This window comes from Rhipicephalus sanguineus, chromosome 8, assembly GCF_013339695.2.
Source record: "Rhipicephalus sanguineus isolate Rsan-2018 chromosome 8, BIME_Rsan_1.4, whole genome shotgun sequence".
NCBI classification, from domain to species: Eukaryota; Metazoa; Arthropoda; class Arachnida; order Ixodida; family Ixodidae; genus Rhipicephalus; species Rhipicephalus sanguineus.
In genome coordinates, this window is record NC_051183.1 from 30664814 (window position 1) to 30692510 (window position 27697).

At 45.0% G+C, this 27697-nt stretch overlaps 2 protein-coding genes across 3 annotated transcripts in view; both read left to right on the forward strand.

Moving 5' to 3' along the window:
- The window catches only part of LOC119401630 (zonadhesin), a 297434-nt gene that overhangs the window by 138953 nt on the left and 130784 nt on the right, over positions 1–27697 (forward strand). The window lies entirely within an intron of this gene.
- LOC119401636 (uncharacterized) lies at positions 319–27634 on the forward strand. Of its 2 annotated transcripts, none has more exons than XM_037668542.2 (9): positions 319–549; positions 9318–9464; positions 13513–13629; positions 14127–14210; positions 15166–15237; positions 19093–19303; positions 20118–20441; positions 22414–22497; positions 27520–27634. In XM_037668542.2, exons 1-7 carry the CDS (start codon positions 462–464, stop codon positions 20257–20259), a joined length of 861 nt encoding a protein of 286 aa, XP_037524470.1. In that variant the 5' UTR covers positions 319–461; the 3' UTR covers positions 20260–20441; positions 22414–22497; positions 27520–27634. The 2 variants fall into 2 exon arrangements, with proteins under 2 accessions (XP_037524470.1, XP_037524471.1); XM_037668543.2 differs by having other exon boundaries at positions 334–549; positions 9324–9464; positions 27520–27628.

The window sequence follows — 27697 nt, forward strand, 5'->3', positions numbered from 1 at the left end:
AGTTGTTTCGACATCAGTCGGTAACCAACAAGCTCAAAATCCTTCGCATCAGCACGCGAAGCATGTTAGTTTAAATTCTAGCAGGCGATGTTCTGCCTCGTTTTTACCTTCCTGTGCACTAATTTTAAGGTTACGCAACGCTGACCCTGGTGTAAGGGACACGAAACTTTTTTTTTCTTGCCGTGTGGGAGTCGCAGACACAGCTTTGGTCACGAAGGAACGTTAGTTTTGTCATGCTGCATGCCGACGCTGTGGTGAGAATGATGTAGCATTCGCCCACGTATTTCCAGTTAGAGAGAGTCCATTTTTGCCCGCTGCTCAGTCTGACAAGAACAATAGGCAGCGAGGACGCGGCTGGCCTTGGTCGACATCAAATCTGCGGTTGAACCGTAAACACAAAGAACCTCACCCTGGGTCCGCTCCAAGAGGAGAGAGATCCGCAGGTTGCCTGACTCTTCGAGATGCAGGAAGGCCAGGACGGTATGACAAGATCATTAACTCTACGCGCCTTTGTGCTCTTGACGATATCATTGACAAGGTATTCTCATGGTAAGTACTCCATCATTCTGCATGTAGGATCTTCCCTTTACGCCATCGCAACACTAGTTGCATTTCGCACTAAGCGTCGCGTGTTCTAGAGACCATTGCAAGGCGATCGCTTCGAAGTCGCCTTTTATTAGAAGTGCTTGTATTTGGTTGCATCACACGCTGGTCGTGCAAGGTACTTGCACAATAAAGGGAATAAGCAACACTTTTGTAGTCCTGCTTGCCTCTTTGTAATATTATGCAGTGAGTGAGGGCTACGGTTACATCGTCTGCAAGAAATGGCAGTCAATGCCTTTTATTAATCCCGGCACTAGGATCCTCATTTATCAAAAGGAAATAGGTATGTTATCTAGGCAGCTACGTGCACCAGTAAAATACTGAAATAATTTTCATGCAGTAAATGTCATTCTAATGAGTAAAGTCATATGCCCTTAGTCAAACGTTAACTGCCCCCTCTGGCGCGAGCAACACTAAGAACATTGAAGCTGTTTGCGTTCACATTATTTCTGAGGCTGTGTTTGGAGCTGCAAGGAGGGCTGATAATTGACATCCATAAGAATCTTGTCACGCGCATCATTAACATTCCTATAAAAACCCTCCCCGAAGTATTTAAAGAACCAAACAGTAGCATTATTCATTCTTCATATTAAGAGGAGCAAAGCAATAGGGCAACGTGGTGAGGGGAAATTATTGTCGAAAGCGTGAAGTGTTCCAGTTAAGTGAAAGCTGGTTAGAGTGCGAAAATCACGATTTAATCTTTACAATCAGTATGCGGGTTTTTTCTTAAATAAGTTTTTTTCTAGTGAGCTTTATATATTTTCTTTCATTTCCACGTGAATGGAAGTTCATATTCAGTACCAAGTAGGGATTCCCTAGGTGAAAAGATATCGCAGACTTCTTGATCTATACAATCAGCAGGAATCAGCAGGAATTTCTACGCTGACGACACCGTTGGTGGTAGCGAATGCGTTCTGGAAGGTCAAGTATAATGAAAGAAAAAATCAAATAAAAAAGAAAGGCCCTTACGCAAGACGCAGGGCATCTAATACGTGAAAGACGTGACTCTGAATAAAGGCTCGTTCACACCGAAGACAGGAGCGGCCAAAGCGGCGAAGCGGATTTTCAAGGCAGTCGAAGCGGCGAGAGTGCATGCCTGTTCAGACCGCATGGCCCACCCGGCTGCCCGCGCGGCTGAGGAGGCGGGACATCTCGCGATTTCGCGCACGTGTCGCCATCACGTGGCACTACTTGTGCACCCTCCCTACCCGGGCCTGCCGCGCAGATTTCGCGTCATTTACAGCTCAACCGGATATTTACACCAGTGCCCAGTGCCGCGTGGCATTCTCATTGGCTGCAGCAGAGCGGAGACCTTCGGCGGGCGAAACAAAGCGGCCCCCGAGCGATGCGGCTCGGAGCCTCGCTTTCCGCCCGCTTTCGCCTGCCTGGAGAGGAGGTTTTCTCCGCTTTCCGCTCGCCCGCTTTGGCCGCTCCGCCGTTGGTGTGAACGAGCCTAAGAACAGCGATGTGGGCGAGTTGGTTTACGTTCATGATGAAGATGAGCAGCGCGAAGCACAGAAGTGTGGAAAAGAGGTGAGGGAAGGACTGCGGAAGAGAAAGATTGGCGAACACGAGCGCCACGGCCACATGGGTTTATCTGTGTCAATATATATATATATATATATATATATATATATATATATATATATATATATATATATATATATATATATATATATATATATATATTATATAATTGCAGCGAATAACTTCTTGGACGTCGGTAAATAGTATGAATAAAAAGAAGACACACGTCGAAAAACAGAATGGTTTCTTTACGTTTCGGCCGTGGGACCGGCCTTCGTCAGAATAACAGAAGTGACAGTGGTGCTACAGCATATAAGCGCATACGTTTCGCTTGCAATGATCGCGTGAGCGCAAACATCATAAAAGCAAGTGCAACAATCAGACATGAAATATATATTGGGGCCCCGTATCACATCCTACTTACAAGCAATCAATTCACTAGTCACGACACGTGCATAAGGATTACAGGTGGTACAAGGAATAACATCTACAGCGGTCACTGATGCAAGACACTAAGTTTCCCTGCACTCTCATTCAAAACCGCCTGCGATTGTATTGAACTTAAAGATGAAAAATGATTCGCGAACTTCCCTGTCATGATGCGTTCGGAAGCCAGACTCTAGAATCGTGGCTCTAATGTTGTCAAATGAGTGGCCCATTGCGTTAGCATGCTTTGATATTGGAAGGTGAGGAAGTGAAGAGATATGAGCCTTGTGATTGTTAAACCGATATCGGAAGGGTGTTTCGGTTTCGCCTACGTATTGCATTTTGCAGATTGAGCATTCCAGAAGGTAAACTACATTACGCGTGTCGCAGTTATAGCCACCATTTATTTTGACGCTGAAGTTAGATGCGGTGCTGTTTGCGATAAGTGAAGTGGTCATATGGTGGCAGACTTTGCAACGAGGTTTGTTGCAAGGACGGCAGCCAGTAGGTTTGTTGCGTGCACTTTTTGACGACGTGAGTAGGTCACGCAGATTTTGGGCTCTTCTGTACGTCACACGCGGAGGTTCTGGGAAAATTGATTTCAGTCGTTCGCTTTGTAGAAGTATGTTATGGTGCTCTCTTAAAACGGCATTTACGTGCTGCGCAGGCGCGGAATAAGTTAGAACATGGTTAGTGTAGGAGAAAACCGGCTGTTTATTTTCGGTGCTTAAAAGGGATTTGCGGTCCTGGTTACTTGCCCTTTTGATGGCGTCATCAATAATCTTGGAAGGGTATTTCTGTTTTGATAAAGCACTACGAAGCTGCGCACAATTGGAATTAAAATCAGTTTGTTGGGAGCATATTCTTTTAAAACGAAGGGCCTGGCTATAGGGTATGCTGGTTTTAGAGTGCTTGACATGGTTGCTATTGAAATGAAGGTACTGTTGAGTATCAGTTGGCTTTCTGTAAACTTTAGTTGCAAGCTGGCCGTCACACATTGTCACTGTTACATCAAGAAAGTTAATAGCTTGTCCTGAGTAGGTATGAGAGAATGAAATGGACGGATGAGCGTTGTTGAAAGCGTGAATGAGTGACTTCTTTTTATTCATATATATATATATATATATATATATATATATATATATATAATATATATATATATATATATATATATATATATATATATATATATATATTCACAGCGATGGCGTAGTGGTAGAGCATAAGCTTCACATGCAAGAGGTCGGTGGTTCGAATCCCGGTGCCGGACAATTCCCAACCGGAATAAAAAAAAATCCGCGTGATGATGGAATTGTGTAAAAAGGCCTGGGGTGCCGCCTCACTGGCGACCACAGCCAGCAATGCACTCCCTCACCAGAGCAGGATTGGCCACCCTGGTGTAGTACTTGGCCACTACCACTACCTCCCACATGAATACAGCGATATATATATATATATATATATATATATATATATATATATATATATATATATATATATATATATATATATATATATATATTCTGTATGTTAAATGTAGCGTCAGAAACACGCGCCCCCTATATTCACAAGATTATAAGGCTGTGAGTGTGTCAAAGGTACGCGTCACATTATCAGGGCGGCCAACCAGCAGTGAGTTGCTAGGCAGCGCTTATGTGCGTCATTCTTTCGCTTCCTCAGTTCACTTTTACCTGTGTTTCCGTACTTCTAAACTGGTGTGCTTCGCATTGTTCCTCTTCCCCGTAATGTCAAAAAAAACCATCCATGTATACAAGCGAGAAAATAACGTTGTACTATCGTGAGCAATATGATCTCGAACACGCGAGCGCGTGGCGAAAAGCCTCAAAACCGAGATAGCGCGATATGCGGTATGCGGAGTGGATGGCAAAGTACCTTCACGTATTGTTTTCGAAATCCTTAGAGGAGGGCGAGGTTCCTAAAGATTGGAAAATAGCCAAGATTATACCACTACACAAAAGTGGGAAAAAAAGCTCCGTTAAAAATTACCGTCCCATATCATTAATCTCAACGTCTTGCAAGCTGATGGAACATATAATGCACAAACACATTTCAGAATTTCTCGAGGAACAAAACTTCTTCACCAAAGGACAACATGGCTTTCGCAGGGGCTTTTCTACACAAACTCAATTAGTAGAAACTATACATGATTTTGCAGTATCTATTAACAACGGCAATCAAACTGACGCTATCTTTCTAGACTTTCGTAAAGCCTTCGACACGGTTTCTCAACAAACTACTGTATAAATTAAATTCAGTACTTCAAAACCCTAAACTATTATCTTGGATTTCGTCATACATAACTGGTCGGCAACAAATTGTTTCTTTTAACCAACATTGTTCAGGTAGAGTTTCCGTGTCTTCTGGTGTCCCGCAGGGTTCGGTCCTTGGACCACTTTTCTTCCTTATTTTTATAAATGACATAGTTGATGGCATCCCTGTAAAAATTAAACTTTACGCCGATGACTGCATTCTGTACCGCGAGATCAAAACCACGACTGACCAACTGCTTCTAAATCAAGCTTTTGAAAAGGTTGTGTCATGGTGCGAGAGTTGGCAGATGTGTCTTAATCTTGAAAAAACAGTAGCAATGAAAATTACTCACAAGAAAACGCCTCTAACCTATTATTACGGCTACAACAACAATTACCTTACCGAGGTAACCGAATACAAATACTTAGGATTTTTGATAGCGAGTGATCTCCGGTGGAATAAACACATCGACCAAGTCATAGCTCACGCACAACGTAAACTATTTTTTCTTCGCAGAGCACTGAAACTATCCACCCCTACTGTGCGTCTCCTTGCGTATAAATCTGTTATTCTGCCCAGGTTAGACTATGCTGCCGTTATCTGGGACCCATATACTAAAACGAATATTGATAAATTACAAATGATTAAAAAAAGAGCAGTTCGTTTTATATATAACCGTTACGACCGTTCTTCAGTAAGTGACCTGTTAATCAGAGCTGATCTGCAGCCTCTCTCCACTAGAAACCGTCATTCACGTTTGAAGTTTCTCTACCAAATATTAATGGGGCATGTTAAGGTCGACGCATATTCTGTTACGCCACTCACCTCAAGATACAGCACAAGACAACGGCATGATAGAACGCTAACGCCGCATCACATACGAAATAACTCATATAAATACTCTTTTTTTCCAAGGACGGTGAATGACTGGAATTTACTAACAAATGAACAAGTGTCTCAGCCTTCGTTGCAAAGTTTTACTTCAAGTTTGTGAACCTGCTTTCATGTGTATTTAGTTCGACGATATATTTTAATCTTCAAACGCCTACGTGTGTATTTTGCCTTGTTATTTACCTATTATTTTATTTTACTTACATTTCCTATTTTGTTGCTATGAGTATGTAATTAAATTGAGGATTGCTATGCATTATACTTTATATGCATGTGCACGTATATGTACAGATGTGTAACTGCGTTTCCTTTCTTATCAACCCATTTTCTGTTTTTGGTCGCGCGAAATATGTGAGCCGGTTGCACCTACCACCTCTTTCATGAATCTCGTCGTAACATATCATGTATTGTTCAACTTCCCACCCTACGAAAATCCCAAACAGGGATTGTAGTATTTACAAATAAAAATACGTGGACGGCGCTGCCGAAACCGGAGGGGAAAGCAGGGGCGCTCTTCCGTTGACTGTCGGCAGACCCGCTTCGCTAGCGTTGCTGCGAAACGGCAGCTGACTGCGTGCCATCGGCCGCTAGCAGTGAAAACGCAAAAAAAGATAGCACGAAAAACAATAATAAATAAGCGAGGCGTATCAAAATGCTCAGCCAACACCACCTAGATATAATACAAGTATGGCCTGTGCATCACGGCAGGCTACGTCACAGCCGATATCTATGCAGCTGCATAGCCTGGTGGATCATTGGATGTGGCTGTGCTCGCTGATGTGAATTGATATCACCGCTAGCGGTCCCTGACACGATCTCAGCTGCCGTTTCTGCAGCAACGATATTGAGGCGGGAGTGTCAACAGCTAGCGGAAGCGCGGCGCCCTTTCCACTTTGTTTCCGACAGTGGCCGCTGCGAATCAGCCGATGTAGGGTTCGAGGCTATTCGCCATGCGCTCGCGCGTTCGAGCTCATATTGCTCACGATAGTACATTATTTTCAATACACATCTAGGAATGAAGTAACGGTGTTGCAGATGTTTCTATCGCACAGTTCGCAGTTGCGACTTAAATAAATACGCAAGCACTTGGAAAGTAGTACCTAACAATTTTTTCCCTATCGTTGGTGTCAGGTACTTAAAAGGTATGCTACAAAGGTTGTTGGAACTAAAGCGACTGGCCTGATTTGTTCACGGAGCACATCCGTGCGAGCCATAGCTCGCAGTCTATTGGTTGAGTGGAATGTGTCCTTCACAGTTTTTATGAAAATGAATCAAGTTGAAGATTCCGGAATAAAAAGTTTCTGATGCTACGGTCCTGTGCTACTATTTCTGTCTACAGCGCTGCTCCAAGATATGTCGTAATGTTCAAGTTATCACACCGATATATGAATAACTGAGAACTGTGTGACCATCAAGTTTTTACGCCGGCAAGGTGTGTGCGAACACACAAACACATGCAAAGAGAGAACTGCAGGGACAGGCTCTGTTGAAGTACAGATCGCAAAACGATTTCCATTCGGGATATTTCGTGCACTTCGGGCTTCTTAGACGAGCGGATATCACTGTGCATTAGATGTAGTTTCTGTAAACTGAAGCTGTCGTGAAGGTCGTGACTTTATAGGCGTAAGTTGTGTGGATCGCTTTGGCACAAGCAGTACGATTCTTTTTGGTATGAAATAATTTCATAGTTTTATATATATTTCATGCCCATTTACATTTACGTGCACGCGGAAACACGATATAGCGTAACAGTAAAACGGTTGTCTGAAGAAAAAAATGGCACAGTTTGCACTAACCCGTGCAAGGCTGGAAACAACGAAAGTGGGCGATTCTGAAGTCTAATTTCGTTTCTTCTACGTTGAGGTCTTAGCTAGGAGATGCAGGTGGTTTCTAGGTTGCTTCTAGGTTGTTGTTACGTTGATTTTCAGCGTAGAAGGTTCGAGTTAAACCACAGAGTGTCACAGACACGTTACGGATGTCCAAACTCCAGAGATAGAAACTCGTGCTGAAACCAAGCTTCGCACCTCTCATAGACCTACAGGCGCGTCGTCGTTGGTGTAGGCCATCGATGGCTTAGGGGTCTTCTCGCAGCCGCCGTTGCCTTTGCCGTTACCTTGTATTCTCTCGTTTTACGAACTCCTAGAAGACCTGAAACACGTTTTCTGCTAATGCAGGCGATACGCAACAGAAAGATGATCTCTGAAGGCGGCTTTGCACCTTCAACAGGACTCGTGTTTAAAACGGCGGCACATTCTGGGCCCATGGCAAAACAGCACCTGTGCGTTACGGGCAACGAAAGCGCTGCAGACTTTCTTGCGCGCCACAAGCCTGACCGAAACTTTGTAAACAGTGTAGTCTATGTATGTATGTGTGGTTATCAGTGTATATATCATAATCATCACCCTGGAGCACCTGTAGTAGCATGTCAGGCGAATAGCCAGGCAAACGTCTCCAGCTTTTCATTAAAATATTTCTCTCTCGGGGTGTTCGGCTCGTCGCCGTCGCTTCGATGCCTTTTCGTTGTTGGGCTGACTGTTACATTCTTAATTTTTAGTAGACCAGTGGTTAGTAGTGGGTTTAACCAATGTCTGTTGCACATTTGTTTGGCTAACTGTCGCCTTCTTCATTTCTAGTGGACCACTTGCGAGTAGTGGAATTTACTCAATTTCTGCGGCACATACCCGTTAAAGATGATGATTTGATTCTCAGCGAAGAGAGGTTCGAGTTAAACCACAGACAGTCACAGACACGTTACGGATGTCCAAACTCTAGAAATAGACATTCGCGCTGAAACCAAGCTTCGCACCTCTCATAGATCTACGGGCACGTCTTCGATGGTGTAAGCCATCCATGGCTTAGGGGTCTTCTCGCAGCCGCCGCTGCCTTTGCTGCTACCTTGTAATCTCTCGTTGTACGAACTCGGGGTCTTCGGCTCGTCGCCGTCGCTTCGAAACCATTTCTTAATGTGCTAACTGTTCCATTATTAATTTTTTGTAGACCAGTGGTGAGTAGTGGGATTTAAGTAATGTCTCTTGCACATCTGTTGGGCTAACTGTCGCTTTCCTAATTTCCAGTGGACCAGTTGCGAGTAGTGGAATTTACCCAGTATCTGAGGCACATGCCCGTTAAAGATGATGATAGTTTTAGCCTTCATTTTTAGTGGGCCAGTGGTGAGTAGTAGGATTAACGCAATTTCTGTGGCACAGACCCGTTTATGGTGATGATAGTTTCTTGGTTCAATAATAATATTATATAATAATATCTGGGGTTTAACGTCCCAAAACCACGATTTGATTATGAGAGACGCCGTAGTGGAGGGCTCCGGAAATTTCGACCACCTGGGGTTCTTTAACGTGCACCTAAATCTAAGTACACGGGAGGTTCTTGGTTCGTCGGACAACAAACGATTTGGTAAAGAGCTTCGCCGTTAAAAAAAATAGAGTTCGCTGTTTATAGCTTCGTGCTAGCTGCGACTAACTGAGAATGTTCTCATTTTGATGATTCTTCTTCCAAATGTGGACGCTTCCATGGTATAATATTTACAATATGCTTATGAATACTTGATTGCGCTATTCTTGTACCCTTTTCATTCTTCTAAGTTGCAGGTGACGAAATTGAGATTCTTGGCTACGGTGTAAGACCCATAAGGAATTTTAGGAATGGACCACCCAACGGCGTTATGGATGAACCCCCAGGAAATATGGAATTCACCGGAGGAGGTGGTGGAAGTTCATCCGAGAACTCCGGTAAGGAACCATTAAAAATATAATTTGAAGCTTTTCTGCGAGATCAAAATTCGTTATTTCATAACGTTTGTCACATATATGTATGACTAAAACCGATCAGCGCGCGTTCTTTAGGGGCGAAGCTCCTTAAGGCGGCACCCGTTCGTCCCTCGTAGTCGTAGTAGTCGTAGTGCGTAACCAGTCTTACGCTTTGACCTAAAAGGTGGTGCCGGTGGGAGATTTTTCCTGTGCGTTGTTGAACAATAAAAAATTCGCAGCGTGCGCGTTAACTAAAAGCCGAATTCTTCTGTCTCTCATTCCCCATTAGCAGCCATTGGCATGTTCCAGTAGGAAACGTTAGTAGAAATAGAAGTGTAAGTGTTAGCTAAAAGCCGACTTCTTCTGTCTCTCATTCCCATTAGCAGCCATTGTTTACCTCCAAGGTAGTGCCTGGCGAGATTTCTCCTGTGCGTGATTAAACAATAAAAATTTTGTTCAAAACGCCGTTGATTGATGAAATAAACCAACGAAAGACGCCAGATGTTTTGTAAAAGCAAAACGAAAGAACGCCAGATGTTTCTAAAGTAAAACGAAAAGACGCCAGCTGCTTAACGAAAGACGCCAGATGTTTTCTAAAGCAATGGTTTCCTAAACAATGAAAATTCACAGCGTACATGTAAAATTAAAGTGAGCTGCAAGTCGTCATAACTCATCGAACCTTTAGTATAAACGCGCCCGATCTCACGTCGGTGATGATGTACTGGGCAGAATTCACGGAAGATTCACGGTTTACCGATGAACCTCCGCAGCTTCGCCCACTCATCATCATTCACTCCGTGGATATGCTGTGATTTTTTATATCCTGCAGCACCCAACAGCCATGAGAAGAATAAATCCATATCAAAGTGCAATGAGAAATTTCTGTTATTTGCAGCACTTGATCACATGCCCCCAAAAGCGTTGCTATTGTTACACAGCATACTAATGGGATACAAACTATTTGCCCCTAAAATATCTCTTAAGAGATTGAGCTCGATAGCTCTGCCACATGCGCCTCCGAGGGAGGCAGGGTACACCAATCAAGTGGCGCATAAAACTACCGCGCCTCTTCGAAACCCTGTAAGGTTAATCAAGTTGAAAGGTACAACACATTAGATTTTTTTCAACATGGCATTTAAACGAAAGATGACTGAACAACACAAAGTGTAGGAAATGAAGCGTCTCTCTGAGCAAGAGCAACTTCCACATGCTACAAAAGGAAGCTTCGCTGCACGTAGATTCCAACAGGCTTCGTTGGAGACGGTGCCACTTGAAGGACGAAGCTGTTTAATTAAACCAGCCGTAAAAAGTGCGCGTTTCGCGAAAAGCTAGCCACGCCGAAGCCATGGCAACCAGTGACGGCGCAGCTGCTACAAAACCTGGCATAAATAACATCGTGATGCCGTGCCAAGCCGCGCATGCGCAGTAGCGACAACCACGCAGCTGCTACCGCTAAGCCACGCCGAGCGATGGAGAAACCTCGCGCACCCGAGTCCCGCCGCGCTGCCGCTGCTTGATCTGATACAGCCATGGGACGTGCAAAGAAAGTACGTACCCCTGAAGAAGAAGCAGCGCATCGTGAAGCGAGGCTTGTCGCAGTACGAGAACGGCGGCAACGAGCAGATGGAGATTACACGGCCAAGGAAATGGAGAAAAAGACGAATAGAACATATTACCGATAACCATAGGTCGGCAAACTCACTCAGACTCAGGCCCCGCCACGGTGGTCTTGTGGATATGGCGCTCGGCTGCTGACCCGAAGGTCGCGGGATCGAATCCCGGCAGCGGCGGCTGTATTTTCGATGGAAGCGAAAATGTTTGAGGCCCGTTTACTTCGATTTAGGTGCACGTTAAAGAACCCCAGGTGGTCGAAATTTCCGGAGCACTCCACTACGGCATCTCTCATAATTATATCGTGGTTTTGGGACGTTGAACTCCAGATATTATTATTATTATTATTATTATTATTATTATTATTATTATTATTACTATCATCATTGAGACTCAGATCGGGACATGAGTCTGAGTAAGTCCGGGTGAGTAATATTTTGGTGAGCTTGATTCCGAGTGAGTTAGGTTGAAGAAAATTTTAATGAATTTGAGTCGGAGTGAGTCCAGTTGAGGAACATATTGGTGAGTGTGAGTCCGAGTGAGCCCTAAGCGCAAAATAAATTTCTTTAGTGAGTCCAAGCGAGCTCCACCTTTTGTTGCCGACTTATATGGTCCTATCGACTCATCGTCAGCATTACTATCAGCCTGATATTGGCTTACGTTTATACTGAAGTCTCTTCACACATGTCTCGGCACACTGGCGTTCATGCGTCACCTCAATATTTATTGATGAGAGGCGTGAGTTAGGAGAAGGGGTGCTATGCCCTCCGCCCTCAAACTCTTTCATGGGAAGTTCTTGATAAAATAACTCATGTGCGTCGCGTATTTCATAAAAAAACTTCTTACTGCATTGATATATGATACTGATGATATATGATATATGATGATAGCTCGTATACTTGAAGGTACAAGATCAAAAGGCGTATCGTAGAGCATTGATTATGCGAGATATTGGCGCTAAAGAGGATTGACACCAGGATCGAAAACGCTAATTTTACTCCAACGAACTCATGAGTCGACTCACTCAGGCCCACTCAGACTCAGGTGAAGCCGGGAGTCCGAGTGAGTCCGTATGAGGTAAAGTTTGGTCAATGTGAGCCCGAGGGAGCCCTCAGAGCGAAATCTATTTCTTGAGTGAGTCTGAGTGAGCTCTAATTTTCTTGCTGACCTATGCCGATCATAATGAGTGGGACGGTGCGCGTATGCGCGCTCTACATCAGGATCCAGCCGACCGGAAAGCCGAATACGAGGGGCGCCGTGCTCGTGATTCTACCACCGGTGCCGACGCGCCAAGTTCAACCTAGTGGCAGCCACGAAACACCATGAAATCGACCAGCTGCGCTATGTCACAAGCCTTGCGCGACCAAGTACAAGCTTTCGCATGTTTTGACGTGCGCATGCTGTGAATAATATTTGTGTTGCTGTTTTCTATGTTGACATTTAAATGCGCACTGCAATGTTCTAAAACGTGCTAAAAGGAGTTTCATGCAGAAACAGAAATGCACCTAATTCTTCGACAGCTGTCAGGTCTAATTACTACATGTTGATGCCGCCAGGGCCTTCAAGACCGCCAGTGCAAGTCTCATGACCTTGCCGTGAGCAGTCAGGGTCTCTTTAACACGAAGCACACAGTTACAATGAACCTGCTCAACCTACCCGCCACGGTGGTCTAGTGGTTATGGCGCTTGCCTGCTGCCCTGGAGGTCGCGGGATTGGATCACGGCCGTGGCAGATTTCGATGGAAGCGGTGTGCTAGAGGTTCCTGTATTTATATGTAGGTGCACGTTTAAGAAACGCAAGTGGTAGAAATTTGCGGAGCCCTCAACTACGGCGTCCCTCAATCATATCGTGGTTTTGGGACGTAAAACCTCAACAATTATTAGATTACTCAGCGGTTATGTTAGATTTCTTTGAAGCATAAGAACTAGCGCTCCGAAAATCATAGTTTCAATTGGAGTACGAATATCGCTAAGCAAAAATGCGTGTAGTCGCTACAGTGTTTGGAACACCAGCCACAGTGGATGCAGTTTGTGGGCATGATAATATTACGATGATGTGCGTTTTTTGTTGTGCGCTCCTAATTGGTCGTTAATGTAAGATAGGGAGAGTGTTTCGGCATTACGTGCATGGTTCATTTTGAAAACAGTGCAGCAGCACGAGCACGAAGTAAAATATATCGGGATGGGCGCTGTCCCATTGTGTCCCGTCCCATTGTATCTTTCTTCGTCCTTGTGTTGCTGTGCTGCTTTAAAAATGAACCATTACCAACTTTCCCAAATGTATGTTCTCCTATACGTGTACGGGTCAGTCATTTGCTCTAACAGTTCGAATGTTTAGTGGTAAATATTTCCCGTCTGAACATTCAAAGACATCCATTCTAGCCACTCGAACTGCGAGATATTTTTTTTTCTGTTTCCAGAATTTGGAATGCGCAATGGTCCAGGTGGTGGCCCCGGAATGAATGGTCCGCCAAATATGGGCGCTCCCATGGGCCCCGGTGCTCCCCCAGGAAGACCATGGAGTGGCGGCATGGGAGGTTGGGAAAAAACAGAGACGTTATGTGTAGTTTCTAGACCTGTACGCGTTTCTGTTGTCCTTTCATTCCGTCTTTGTTCTGTGCATTCTCCTTTGCCCATGACCAGTGCCACGAAAAGAACAATGAGTGCAAATATAGGTGCAATGGTAGTTCAGGAAAGTAGCATAAGAAATTTCGTAGAAAAGAAAAAAGAACTTCAGTAGACAGAGTTAAATATTTCTGGGCTCCCTTAACTCACGCTAAGACGACTTATGGTGACAGTCCGTGACGTGTATTGGTCGGTATTGTTTACAAATACTTTTTTGGTGACACCACTAGTGGTAATGCATGCAATTAAGCAGATTGAACTTTTGCTATGACTGAACAAATGTAAAATCAAATAAATATAAATTCTATAAGGTTACTCCGGCAAGGCTTTCGTCCTAATATATGCAGGAAATAAGTGTCGGTGGTTATTGTACAGACGCGCATAAATTCCATAACATGACTTGGTGCAGGTGGCAGTGGTGAAGCTGGCCTACCTGAATTTACCGGAGGCTCGAGTGGCTCCGAATCGGGCCGAAGTGGTGGTGGTATGGAAGGTTGGTAGCTGGTGCATTTAAAATGCTTTAGCCATTAAGAAGTTCGAAGATCTTTGTGCACATGCAAATGCAAATACGCGATGACGAACTTTAGAGTCATGTGTTGAAAAAGGGTTGCGTAAGTTACAAGTAACTGTAAATCGATAGGCACTGCTTACGCCTATCCACTAACCATAACTACTGAACCACAACGTCAGGTGACTCGAAACAGTTTACGCACATGGTCAAACAAAAAAATGCAGAAATAGGGAGTACTGATGCCGATAAGGTACACGAATGAAGTACATAAAGGGCGCAGTGAAAAGATATGGCCCAAAGTGGCAATAGTAGGAATAAATGCTCATTGAAGATCTATGTATTTGAGGAATAATGGAAACGAGCGTTCGTCGTTTTATATGCACGAAAACTAACACAACCAGGAATGCTGAAAGAAAAAAAAAGCTCGTCTTTTGTTGGATCCAAGCTTTGAAATTTCACCTTTATTCAAGATTATTATTTTTCTGGTACATACTAGAAACGTCATGCGGAGCTAAAAGCTGCCGTCAGCAGCTTTTCTACATACCTAAGTACCTTTTCCAAATAATGATGCATAATCTAATTTTCACCATTGATCGATATAGCTCCATAATATAGTGACTACTCTGTGGACTTGAAGAAAGTACAAACTGGTTAGCTCTGATGACCAGTCAACAGGGTCCTCAGTTGTGAGCTTCTATTTTAAGTTATCACCTACGAGAACATGCCTTTATGCATTGACGATGAGCATTTTTGTTTCTCTTTCTGGAACAATTCGTGCGGTTTGTTGTCATTTGTATTTTTACGCATTGTTAACCAATTGGTCTAAATCATTGCACATTGGTGTTTAGGTCTTCGTACTGTTAGCAACACAAATATTGCCACTGTTTTCTAGTGATAGACGTGATCCTTATATACACCAACACCATTGCACATGCAGGTGAAGGCGCTGGAGGTTTTCCCGGTGAAGGCTCGGATGGCGCATATGGGTCAGGTGGTGGTGGTTTCGGAGGTTGGTATATAGGAATATTTATTAAAGGAGATGTTATCATTTTTCTTAGGATACACAACGAGCACTGAAACAGAACGGAAACTATCGAGTGAACACAAAAGTAAATCTTTGAGCCATATGAATTAGCGTAAATAAGGTCGGCTATTCGTGCATTTCGGTATACAGTATAAGCATTTTCCTAATACTCATGACGGCGGAGGCCTTTTAGCAAAAGACTCTTGAGATGTTTTGATGTTTCACTACACCTCATATATGCTTCACAGAATTGCTTCGTATATTTTACCATAAAGCAATGTGACATCGCTGTAATGTTATAAACGCCTCACTGGCACGCAATTTGCACGACAACAATGCTAAAGCCGACTACACTACTTCGACCTGTATGCGACGCATGTGAGCACCTGCCTGTCAGTGATAAGAAACTAAGGTTACAAGCACTAGTTTTAACCGCGGAATGGTTTAAGTTCGTGGTGCGGCCGGCTTCGTTCGCAAGAACTCGGGCGGGTATGCATGTGGCACAGGAAACGGGCAAGCCACACTACCGAGTGCGGCAGGGGCGAGGGAAAGTGAAGACAGTGAAGGGAGAGAGCGGAGCGAAGGACAGTGGTGGAGAGCTGTGGGGAAGGAGGTTGGAGTCTTGGGTGGGAGAGAGTAAAACCATGTAAAACGAGGAGTTCTGAGGCATGGAGCCGGGAAACGAAAACCCTGATCAGCGAAGTGGAGAGGAGGGGGAGAATAAAAAATACAACAAAATAATTTTTTTTGGTGAGGCGGCATTCCAACTGTGATACCAACGGTCACCCACCTCGGCTACCCCAGCACGGTAGCATGAACAAGCATTTATGGAAACCATGTGATGGGCGAGAGAAGGAAGAAATGATGGAGAGAAAAAGAGAACGAAAGCATAGAATAGTGATGTATAGCATAGTATAGCAAGGGCGTGGGAAAGGGAGGTGAGGGTGAGGAGGAGGGGAGAGGGTAAAATATAACATAGGCACGTAGAGCACAGTATAGAAAGATGGTGAGAAAGACAAGTGAGGGTGAGAGGAGGGAAAGGTAATAGCGAGGACCACTAAGTCCGCCGCTTCCTGAGCCTTCGAACCACCAGTGCGCACCTGCCCCAATTTTCTTTAAAGATTTAAGATGAAAGCCTTAAGTGGCTATGCTGCCGCTCAGGTCCATGAGATTTGCGCGAGACTCAGAGGGACCGTAAAGTCTCACGAGGCTTTGTTGAAAACCCACGTGGCCTCCTCCAAGCGAACGATAACGTCACATTATAACGCCATCGCCTGGCGTCATTTGTCACAGATAGTCAAGATTTCTTACATTATCGTGACGTCACATGGTGACGTCATCAATTGTTATTGTCGACCGGTCAAAGGTGGGCCGATCTCGGGGGCAGTGTAACACCACCTGAATCGCTGAACTATGCAGTGCATTGGGGAGGAACATTGTAATTGATCAGGAACGTCTAATATATAGCGACTCTTTCGTACAGAGGCTCATTATGTATTGCAGGAAATCATGCCCCCCAATAGTTAGTTAGTTGGCAAAACTTTTCTTAGATCCTGAGAGACGCGACTAGCGCGCAGTGGGCTCTTTACATGCTCAGACTGTCAGGCTAAATCTTACCGCCGCATCGTGGGCTCTCTGGACAGCTCGAAGCAGTTCCCCGTCGTTGGGGCTTCTGATGGTGCACTTGTGTAAGTGCATTACCAAGTGTGCAGGGGGCTTTCGCCTTCAAATGTTACAAAGAATGTAACAGTTGAATTAGGGGCCAATTTTTGGGATAGGTGTGATAAAAACTAAAAATATGGCTTCTTCAGGAATCCCTGTATATTTAATAAAATATTAACGCAGAATGATGCGTCGTTTTGCGGCTTTTCCTTCCTTTCTTTCTTTCTTTATTTGTTTCTTTCTGTGCAAGTACAGAAAATGGAGCGAAGGCAAAAGGCTTAAAAGCCTGACAAAGGGCCTTTGCTCCAGGTTCAGTGAGGCACGCAGGGCGTCATAAGCACTTTGCAGGATACAAATAATAGGAATGAAAGAAAAAATAAAAGAGGTACATGTGCAAAATAATGTAACAAATACAGCAAATAATAAAGCATTATTTCTAGTATGGAAATGTATACACTACAATCGTAATGTTCAACATACCAATTTGACATTAGTTGCGAGTACTCATCGCAATTACATAAAGCATACAGAAACGACAAATAATAAAAAAATACACAGGGATCCTCGGGGAAAACGTACACAAATATACGATTAGAAATTGTCGTGCGGTGTAGTATTTGTACCAGAAAAAAACAAACAAAAAAACATGAGATACAATATGGGCAAACAGGAAACAAAAACAGTAGTCAAGAAAATTCGATGTTGTTTTCAATCAGTACTATCCTGATCATTTGCTTAGAAACTGTGCAATTTATATCTAGAAGGCTGTCGATTTTGTTTAAAAAGGTGGGTACCTGGAAAGATGTGTGTTGCCGTCCGTAGATCGTTCGAGTCTTTGGAGTCCTTCTAGCATAAGTACGAAAATCATACAGAGAACCACGAGGATCCTGCGAATGATAGATTCTATTGCGTTTTATGTACTGAAATAACTTAAAATAGAAAATCTGGCTCGCTTTGAGCATACTAAATTTCGAAAATAGCGGTTCTGTCCGCAAGTCACGTATAGGACCACGAAAATCCTCAAAGATTCTCAGGACCCTGTTTTGCAAAATAACCAATTTAGAATAGTTCGTTAGTGTTGTAGTCCCCCACACAAGCGCGCAATAAGAAAGTCGTGAGTAGAAGAGAATGTAATAAAGTGAATTTTTTAGCCACAGTGGTATGAGAGAACTTAACCTGTATAAGCATCCAATACTTTTACTAAGTTCTGACATTAACTTCGCTATATGCTCATTCCAAGATAAGTCCTCTTGAAACCAGACACCTAGGAACTTCTGACTCTTAACTTGTTCTAATATATGGCCTATCACATAAAGCTTAAAGGGCCCCTCACCAGGTCTGGCCACTTCGAGCTGACAAGCGCCATACTTACATTGCGCGCTCACGATCGTGTCTGCCTAGAGTGGCATCGCGACACGCCGCAGAAAAAGCTCCAACTTCAAGGTGAACGTAATCTGCTCTTCCCTTCGCGGCCGCCGCAATCCAAGATGGGGCGATGACGTAGGTAAACGTGGAGTTACGTAAGTAAAAATGCTGCGCCGCGCACCAAAGAGAGCTCCCACGTCCTCCTCGCCCGCCGCAGAGAGTGACGTGCCAGGAGGACATGAAGGCACTCAAGTGCAGCAAAAACTGCAGAGAAAGGAGGAGGGCGCGTCTCACCCATGCATCGTGACGTATGCGTGACGTCATGGTGGGTGTATGTTACGTGATCCTCTGGCTCCGGCATGGGAGAGGGCAAGGAAGGAGCAAAGGCTTGCGAAGGCTAGACAGGACAAGTGGCCAGGATGCGAAGGTAGCCTCCTCATATCACAGTTGCACGCCAGTTCAACATAATTTTTGCCTCTCCTTGCAATGAACCAATTTGAAAAATTCTTGCGGTGCCATGCTCTACTATGAATAAGCCAGCGCAAACAACACGGACGAAGAAAGGGTACACAACGAGAGCTTACTCGCAACTTAAGGTTTATTAGAAAAACAACAACAAAATAAAGATAAAAAGAAGTGAACTCAAACGAACTGCGCAGTCGCCGCACGTAGAAAACTTGACAACTTGCAGAAATGGAATGCTGTTCTTTGGGCACGTAACAACTTCTACTGCGTCTTCTTGTTTCTTTGCAGATCGAGTCGACAGCTTGCAGCTAAAGTGCTTCTTATACCGCCTCGAATTCCTTTTAACAGGACCTGGAGGATCACCAGGCCCAGAAGATGGTTCACGGGGTGGCATCAGCGGAAGAGCTGGGCAGCCTTCGGAAACAATGTTTCGGGGTTTGAGTGGCATGGGCAGCGACTTCGGCAGTGGTCGGTTTCGGTGGAGCTGGTATGAGCGGTGGTCGTTTTGGCAGTGCCGGTTTCGGTGGACGCGGAGGCGAAGGAAATTCAGCAGAGGAAGGTGAGTTCATCCGTCACAGACAGAAAACGAAGCTTAAGTTAGATACTTTAGCTGTTGACGACACGCCTGATGAGCTCATGCATATATTATCAAGGAGAGGCGTTAACTTTCATTATGGGTACAAGAGCGATAAAGTTCAACTTGTGCAACAGTGAGAGACATACCAGCTTATCGTTGCTGCTATTAGTCAGTGCTTATTTGGTGCGCATGCGCGTTAGACTCACGGGTGCAGGAGCTTTCGCGAGAGGGATGGTTAAGCAATATTTATGTAGATGTACCTAGCCACTAACAACAATATTCGTGGCAATGATGTCAGATTGATTGTCAATATAATACCGTCGTATGATGATACTTTGCCACTAGCGCTGAGTTTTGGGAGGCTTGCTATCAATTCGGCAACTACGACTGCGTTGACAATCACTCTATATCGAAGAAAACTTCACAGTGCAACCTGCCAAGCGGTTTTACGGTTTTTCACGCCACATTATGGGATACAGTCTCGGCCTTTCAAAACTTTGTGAAGACGCCGCATGATAGGAGGACAATACGGTCGGCGCACGTGCTAGTTATTCTCTTTCTATTATGTTTTTTTAGGCGTTAAAACACACATACTGCTAGATCAAGTGACGGGACAGAGTACTCTGTCTTATCGTCTTCTCTTGTGGTCTCTTTGTTTTTTTTTTCACAACCCAAACTGTTAGAGAACTTGCCCAAGGCGAAGTTCTCTACAGATGCTCACTGTTGTTCCTCTCAGCACGAACAAAAAAGGTGTACCCTGAAAGTGTTTGACTTTCCGCTCAATTTAATGTCACAGGAACTGGCGGATCACCAACAGGTCCACGAGTTGGTTCAGGGGTTGGCGTCGGCGGAGAGGGTGGCTTCAGCGGAGAAGCTGGGCTTCCTTCAAGAACAAATTTTCGTGGACTTGGTGGCAGCGGCTTTGGTGCCGGTGGTAACGGTGGAGGTGGTTTCAGTGAAGGTCGTCTCGGCAGTGGTGAATATGGCGGTGGCTTCAGCAGAACCACTTCAAATGGTGGTTATGGGGGGGCCAGTACACCTTCGCGGGCATCCCCATCGCCAGGGATACCAGAACGACCATCAGGAAGAGTCAGCAGCAGAGAAAGTACAGAAGAGGAAGGTCAGTAGTACCTCGATCATGGAGGAAGAACTTCATAACGCATACTTCAGCAAATGAGCATGCGCCTAACTGGAACAATGTTATCATAGACGGTCGTAAGTATTAATTATTGATGCAGCGCGACGGAATTCAAGCTGAGAAATCGTGTGAAGAAGGAGAAATGCTTCCAGCTGCTATTATAGTCATTGCTTATTTCAGGCCTTGAAGGTGCTTCTCCTCAAGGACACGTTTGCAATTGCGTTGTTCTGCTGCTGTGCATGCGAGACCTTAAAGTTTGCAGATTTTTATACATTTAATTTATAGCGCGTCGTGTGCAACCACCCCTTTGTTTAATAATTCGGCGCGTGGCGCTTGTTGGTATGGGAAGCTGTAAAATTATTGCGTTGCGAACCCAGTGTGCGTGTGCGTGTGTGTTCTCTCGTGCTGTGCTAGGTATCTATCCCTGACCGTACATAGCAATTTTGTATTGTGCATAGCATGGGTGCTCTAGCATAGCTATGTCGAACCCTGCTACTCTTCCCAAGCAAAAGATGGCTTATCTACTCAGGCACTTGAGACTTTAGCCATGTACACAACGCTCCCCAAGCAAACTCAACTACAACAACACGTGATTATTCCTGTGGGACAAACACGGCTGCCGCCAGTTCCTTCAAGGATGGTTGGCAGGAAAGTTATCTGAACAATTGTTGCCCATCCCTCAGGTCATTTCGCTATGGTTGTCAACAATTTTGTTGCATTGAATTACATGAGATGCCACAGTGATATTACGGAATATGGTGACCCATCGGGCATGCATTCTAGCAGTAATGACCACACTTGGAGGGTCGTCTTTCCCAGCGGAAATCGTCTAGTGAAACGCTGCTTAACCATCGCCCCTGTATACCCATGCTGCTAGGGTAATAAGAGAGAAAACAGGAAAGGAAAACTTAAGTGCAGTAAAAGCCCGTTAATTGGAATTCGGTTAATTAGAACATACAGTTAATTGGAACTGACGCTCTGGTCCCGGCAAAGCACTGTGCATTTCTAGGGGGGGGGGGAACTCCCGATAATGCGAACGCGTCGGTATCCAGAACGTTTATTTCAAACTGGGAGCCCGTGGTTTTCATTGCTCCACGCAAAAGTCGGCCCAATATGATCACAATGGGCTGCAAAACCACAGAAGACCAAATTTACTAGAAACGACAAAAAAAAAACACAAAAGAAAGCAGCATTTCCCAGCAGATGAGAATTCGGACACTGCGCAGAAGCTCTTGGGCAAGCTGCAAACGATGCTCATAGAGTCGTGCCAGAAGAAACGCAAGCAACTGAAAATTACTGATTACTTTTCATTTTGATTGCTTTCACTCTGCCATGTAAATAAATATGTTTTTGAGCATAAATAGTGTAATATATCTCACATTAGGGCTCACTGCTCACATGAATGCACGTCGGGGCTTGTTTCTTGAGTCTGACTGCACTGATCAAATGATTATGTTCGCCCCATGAACATAATTTACAAAATCACCTGCGAAAAACACGCCTAGTTTGCCGTAGTGAGTCCAGAGGTGGCTACTTTGGGTTCTGCTCCCGCTGTGTGGCACAATGTCCGTTCATTGGGGTGCCCGCCCGCTAATTCGAACTCCGCCTAATTCGAACAATTTTATAGTCCCCTTCAATTTTGAATTAACGAGTTTTTACTGTATTCTTTTTATGGTAATTCTCCTTAGCGGCACCGTTTGCTTACATCTTTTGGTGGACTGCTATATGCGCAAAATTAATGACGTAAGCCTTGCGACGATGACGCATCGCCCTACTAGCATGACGTGTCGCCATCTGTGAGTTATCTGCAATTATTCACAGAATCATGTAATTGCTTTGTACATTGGTAAAACCGTAGTGCTGAGTTGCTGGTGCTACTCACAGCTCCGTGCGTCCTCTATCCACGTAATTTATGTTCCATTAACACTTCATTTTTTGCACTTTTTCGTAACAGGCGAAGGCGGAGCAGGCGGAGGAGCCGGAGGAGGAGCCTTGTCTTCAAGGAGGAGAACGTTTGAGAGCTTGTTGAACCTCAGCCGTAAGCTAAGCGGTCTAAATGACCTTCTCTCATCTTACGTCTTTTAATGACAATAATATTTGATGGCGTTGATCATTTGGAAGAACATAAAGCTCACACGAAAACGATGCCACTTTCCATCTCAACCACTAACTGCCATTGACTCTAACTCACCTGAACCTAGCCAGTCTTTAAGGCGAGTTCAACATTTTCGTATTGACCACTACTACCACAAACCGTGGGCGCTGACGTCTATAGTGACCGAGTAAATACAACCTTTACACTTTTTGTAACACGCTTGCGAATCCTAATTTTCGGCGTCGTTCATCAAAAACATTACCTAGCGAATTGAACATGTCGTACTTGACCAGTACTTGGGTGCATTTTGTGCGCGTTCTGCTATTAGCAATTTCCATGTAAGTCACGCAACAATTTTTTTTAACACGAAAGTGTTTTATGCCGGGGTCCACCAAGTACATCCGTCACGGATATGACGTTGTTAAAATGGACGCCAACGGGTGAGAAAGAAAAAAACCAAGAAAAAAGATACCCCGCTGGGAATCGAACCCACGACGTTGCGGCCGCGACGGCAAGCGCCCGACGCCCTGCCGACTAAGCTAACTCGGGAGATGCTAGACACGGCGCGAACGCGCCTTATACCTTTCACTGATTCTCTTTCGCGGCGAGCGGAGCGGGGCGGCGCCGCCGTCTGTGAGATGTGAAAATAAGTAATGCTTCACTATCGACACTTACTAGCGCTTACTCCGAGATTGTGCGCGATATCGGAGGTCATGGTTAAAGCGTCTCGATACCAGAGAGGTAGACTGGCTGCGCTGGCGTCGCCGAGGCACCCTTGAAGCAGTTACGTTCTTTGCCTTTGGCTTCGTGTTAGCGTGCTTCGGCTCATCGGAGTAGTGCAGCTTCCACGTGCACCAACGGGATTTCTCCGCCACCGACTGCTTCAATTGCGAGAGCGCCGACTAACAAAACTGCTGCAATACGCGTTGCAGAAAGAACGGATTTCGACGGGCGAATGTCATGCGTTGGTGGAGCGAGAGCAGCGCCTGCGAGACAGAGGCCAGCGGCACGCACGAGTTTGCGGCTCAGGCTACAAACCTCTACCTCCCGTGTTGCTGAAGCTCAGTGTGTGTTATGTATTCATGAGCACAGGCGTCGGCTACCCATTACTAGAAAGCGCACACCGTGCCGTTTCTTTCCTTAATTGACGACGCTTTGAAGAAGTGCATACCGGGTACCAGTGTTGATTATGAGCTTGTTGATATCATCCTTACGCGGGATTCACGATTCGCTGTGTCCAAATAAATGTTCACAACGTCAGCTACCACAACGGTTTAATCATGATCATGGGCGTTAGTCGTCGCGATAGAGACATGCTGTCAACATGGGTGCATCCACGTCAAACGGTGCTATAGCTGCCAAACACGAATAGACATGGTACAAGCTCTCATATATCACTACACAATAAGCACTACTTCTGTGAAGACACGTTTCACTTTCGTGTTATACCGATTCCTATGACGGAGGGATCAGCCATGTTTTTTTGCTTTCTTTAACTTCCACCTGGTGCTCCGACTGGTACATTGGCTGGCATCGACAAAGCTTGTTAACACTGCGTTGTTGTGTGGTCTTGGTGACAAGATAAATGCGGGTATGCAGCTACTCACATATGATATCATTCTATGGGCTCAAAGAGAATGCATCTGCACTCGTAGACTACAGCAGCCGAAAAGTTCCTCAAGGTGGAGTTCTAAGCTCGAAGGTTTTCATTCTAACCCTTTATCAATTAGTCAACAAGCTACAGACACTATACGATTTTCTACTTACACTGACGACATTTGCATTTGGATGTCAGGTGTGACACGGCTTCAGCTACGTGCCCGCCTTCAGAAGGCGGTCATAATGACGTCATGTAACCTTCGTAAACAATGCCTCGAGAACTCACGTCGAAAGTGTGCAGCGGTAGCATTCATCCGCAAAACAGTGCCTTCTCACGGTATATCAGTCAACAGATAATTTCATGCCGTTTAGCAGAAGTCACATTTTCTCGGGAGTCGCAATTGACAGAAACATGTCTTGGACTCTGCACGCGTATTACTTCAAAATAGGCTGACCGCTATCCGTTATTTGTTCAGATCGTATGTAAAAAGAACACGGTAGTGTCCATACTCACTATATTCCAGCTGTACGGGGCGTTGTGTACAGAATTCCTGCGTTACAGCTTACCTACAGTACAGTTTTCAATACCGACAAAATGTACCTGCGTGCCATTAGAGCATTTGAGTCCAAGCTCTGAGGACATGCCATGACTTACCACGCCGAACGTCAATGGTTGAAATTATATCATTATCAGGAACAGATTACAGCCGGGACAATACGCACATACCTCGGGCACTGTGTCAGAGCCCCTTCCCACCACCTAGCGAGCGTCCCTGCTGAAAGGCCCCGCACGACATTTAGCGCCTCTGTCTGCATCATTTACTTCAGGGTGCGCTCCTGCGACCAAGCCAGTGTTTCCTTCGGGGTGCTAAAGTCGTCTACAATTACATCGAACAATTCAAACACTGCAGAAGAAGTCGGATGTAGCGGCCCCTGCACTATGATCATGTGCACATCTATACAGGTGGCTTCAATACGTCGTCGAATTCTGACGGTGCGGTGGTTATAGCAACACAAAGAACGCTGCAACTGAAGACATCACGTGTCACGCCGTCTGTGGCGACATAGCCGACAGCTCTCCGCAGTTCCCTGGAATTCATTCATTCTAAGAGACCTGCATATGTTTTTTTTCACTTACAACCGGCATTAGATTGTAAGTGGCCAGTTCTGCAGCGTGACTGTCCCGAACCGCTGACGTATGAAATCGTTAGACTCCATCAGCACGTCATGCAAACAAACCATTGTCTGTTGACTCATTCGTGGCGTGGTCATTTCATCAGATGCCATGCTTCTCAACAGGCTATAATGTTTGCTGCAAAAGTAGAGAAGTGGCTTTGGAATCTTCCTGCACATGATTAAGGTTTTCATTATCCCGTTGGCTCCCATCTGAGATCAACATTTCGATCGATTATTCCTCAACATTTGATAGCTTTATATCATTGGCTTCGTTGAAACATTGCCTATGGAAACGGATTACGCTAACGTTTCGGTCAAGCGGCAGTACACTCCATAACAACTGCGGCTCAATCAAAACCGGGGAACCTATTCTGTTTGAGTGTCGAGCATCTGCTGATAAAATTGCATGCCTTGAATCACACAGATACCTTTATCGTTTGACTGTGTCTTAGGCCCTTTAGCCTGCCTCACGCAACAGAAGGGAGCGATGAACTTTCTATTTGCATATTTCGGCAATATCAGTTCGCTCGACAAACTCGTTCTGCCTTGCCTGCCACCATCATTCACCTCCCATGCAGCGAAACCGGTCACCTCATTGTAGGACGATGCCCACAATGAACGACCATACCACCACACGTCGTCTCACAAGAGCCAGAAAACTGAGTGCCCTATTTGTATTCTTTATATTATATCAACAATAAAAAATTATTTGCGCTTGTCTCTATGTACCTTTCTCTTCTCAATTTCCTTCCGTGTGCAGACTAGCACATCAGGGATTTCCATACGCCGTCTTAGTTCTCTGTCTTTCAATCAAAGATTCTCCTTCTCCCTTTCTGTCATTGCGGTATCAGTGACAATGCGTCGGCATATAATGCTGCTCGCGCATAACATGAACAAGCACACAGTGTTTTAATTTCGCTTTCTATGATAGACGCCTCAAGGAAGCTTAGACACATTTGACAAAGTCTCACTATAATGGAGTGCGAGATACCAAACATACGGCATAAGGGGCTGCATCTATGAAGTACTTGACTACAAATATATTCCATCCGTACTTCCAAGACGCGAAGCTTCGCTTTTCTATCGGCTTTGTTAGAGAGTTGCCTTCACGAAGGCATGCAAACATTGTTTAGAATGACCGACAGGGCGGCGTGTGATGTCTGCAGCACCGAGGAAGACATGAACCACTTGTTTTGCCACTGATTTCGATTGGACTCGGAGAGACAAACACTTCCTAACGTGCGGCGAAAACCGGACGATCGGCCACTTTCCTTTTAGGTGCTGCTAGAACGTCGGCCGGATCGCTCGCCGGCCCGCACGTCTGTGAATCCACTCTTGGGCTTCTTGAGGATGACGGGTTTGTGCGAACGTCTTTGTCTAGTCCCGCAGTCTCACATGTGTCAACTAATTGACCGCTAATTTCTTTCTTTCCCTCCCCTCTCTCTCATCTTTATATTCCCCTTTCGCAATCCTCTAGCACAGGGTAGCCAACTAGATGCTCTTCTGAATAACCTCCCTGTATTCAGCCTTTCTGTTTCCTCTCTTCCATGTCGTCGTCTTGGTAGCATATTACTGGTACTTTAAGCCTTGTTTTTCTTAAGAACCTATCGATCGTGCAGGTGCTCCGGCTGCGCATCCCCTCATGCATAGAGTTTCCTAAAGTTAACTAGAGGGAACTCTGGCGCTGTGATCGTTCAGCCACCATGGGAATGATGGGTAGTACACGGATTTGCCTAGTCTTTGTACTTGCGGGCTTCGAATGCACTTGTGGCTTTGTTTATTGCTGTGTTTTGGTTTTCTTTCAGATAAAAGAATGGATCGTTGTGAACTTCTTGACCAGATTTGAATTGGTTAGCCTAAAAAAGTTAAGTGGTGAAGTGGAACTGTTGAACATTTGCTGAACTTCATCTTGCGACATAGCGGATGCAGGCGACGCCCAGCCAAACGGAGCCGAAAGTACGAAGTTTAGACAAATCCGTGTACTACCCATCATTCCCATGCTGGCTGAAGCGCCATGTGTTGCAGCTCCCATAGACACTAGCGCCAGAGTTCCTTCTAGTAAGTATTGTAGGAAACTCTATGCCCTTATGGTCCCCTTTAGTGGGAAATGGTGTAATTTTTTTCTTTAGAGCCTATACATGCTGACGTGTGGTTGCAGTGTCTTTCACCCTGCCTTGCATGTACTTGCAGCCTTGCGCAATATAGTTGGGGGCACCCTTGGCAGTGTCTCCGGTGGTGTCGCTGGATCCGGACTGTCATTGTTGGGAGGAACCCGGGCGGGCAGGAGATTGCAAAGACGCGGCAGGACGTAAGTAATCAAGCTCCTTGTCACTGGGCAGAAATAAATCGTCCAAATCTACCAAATGAC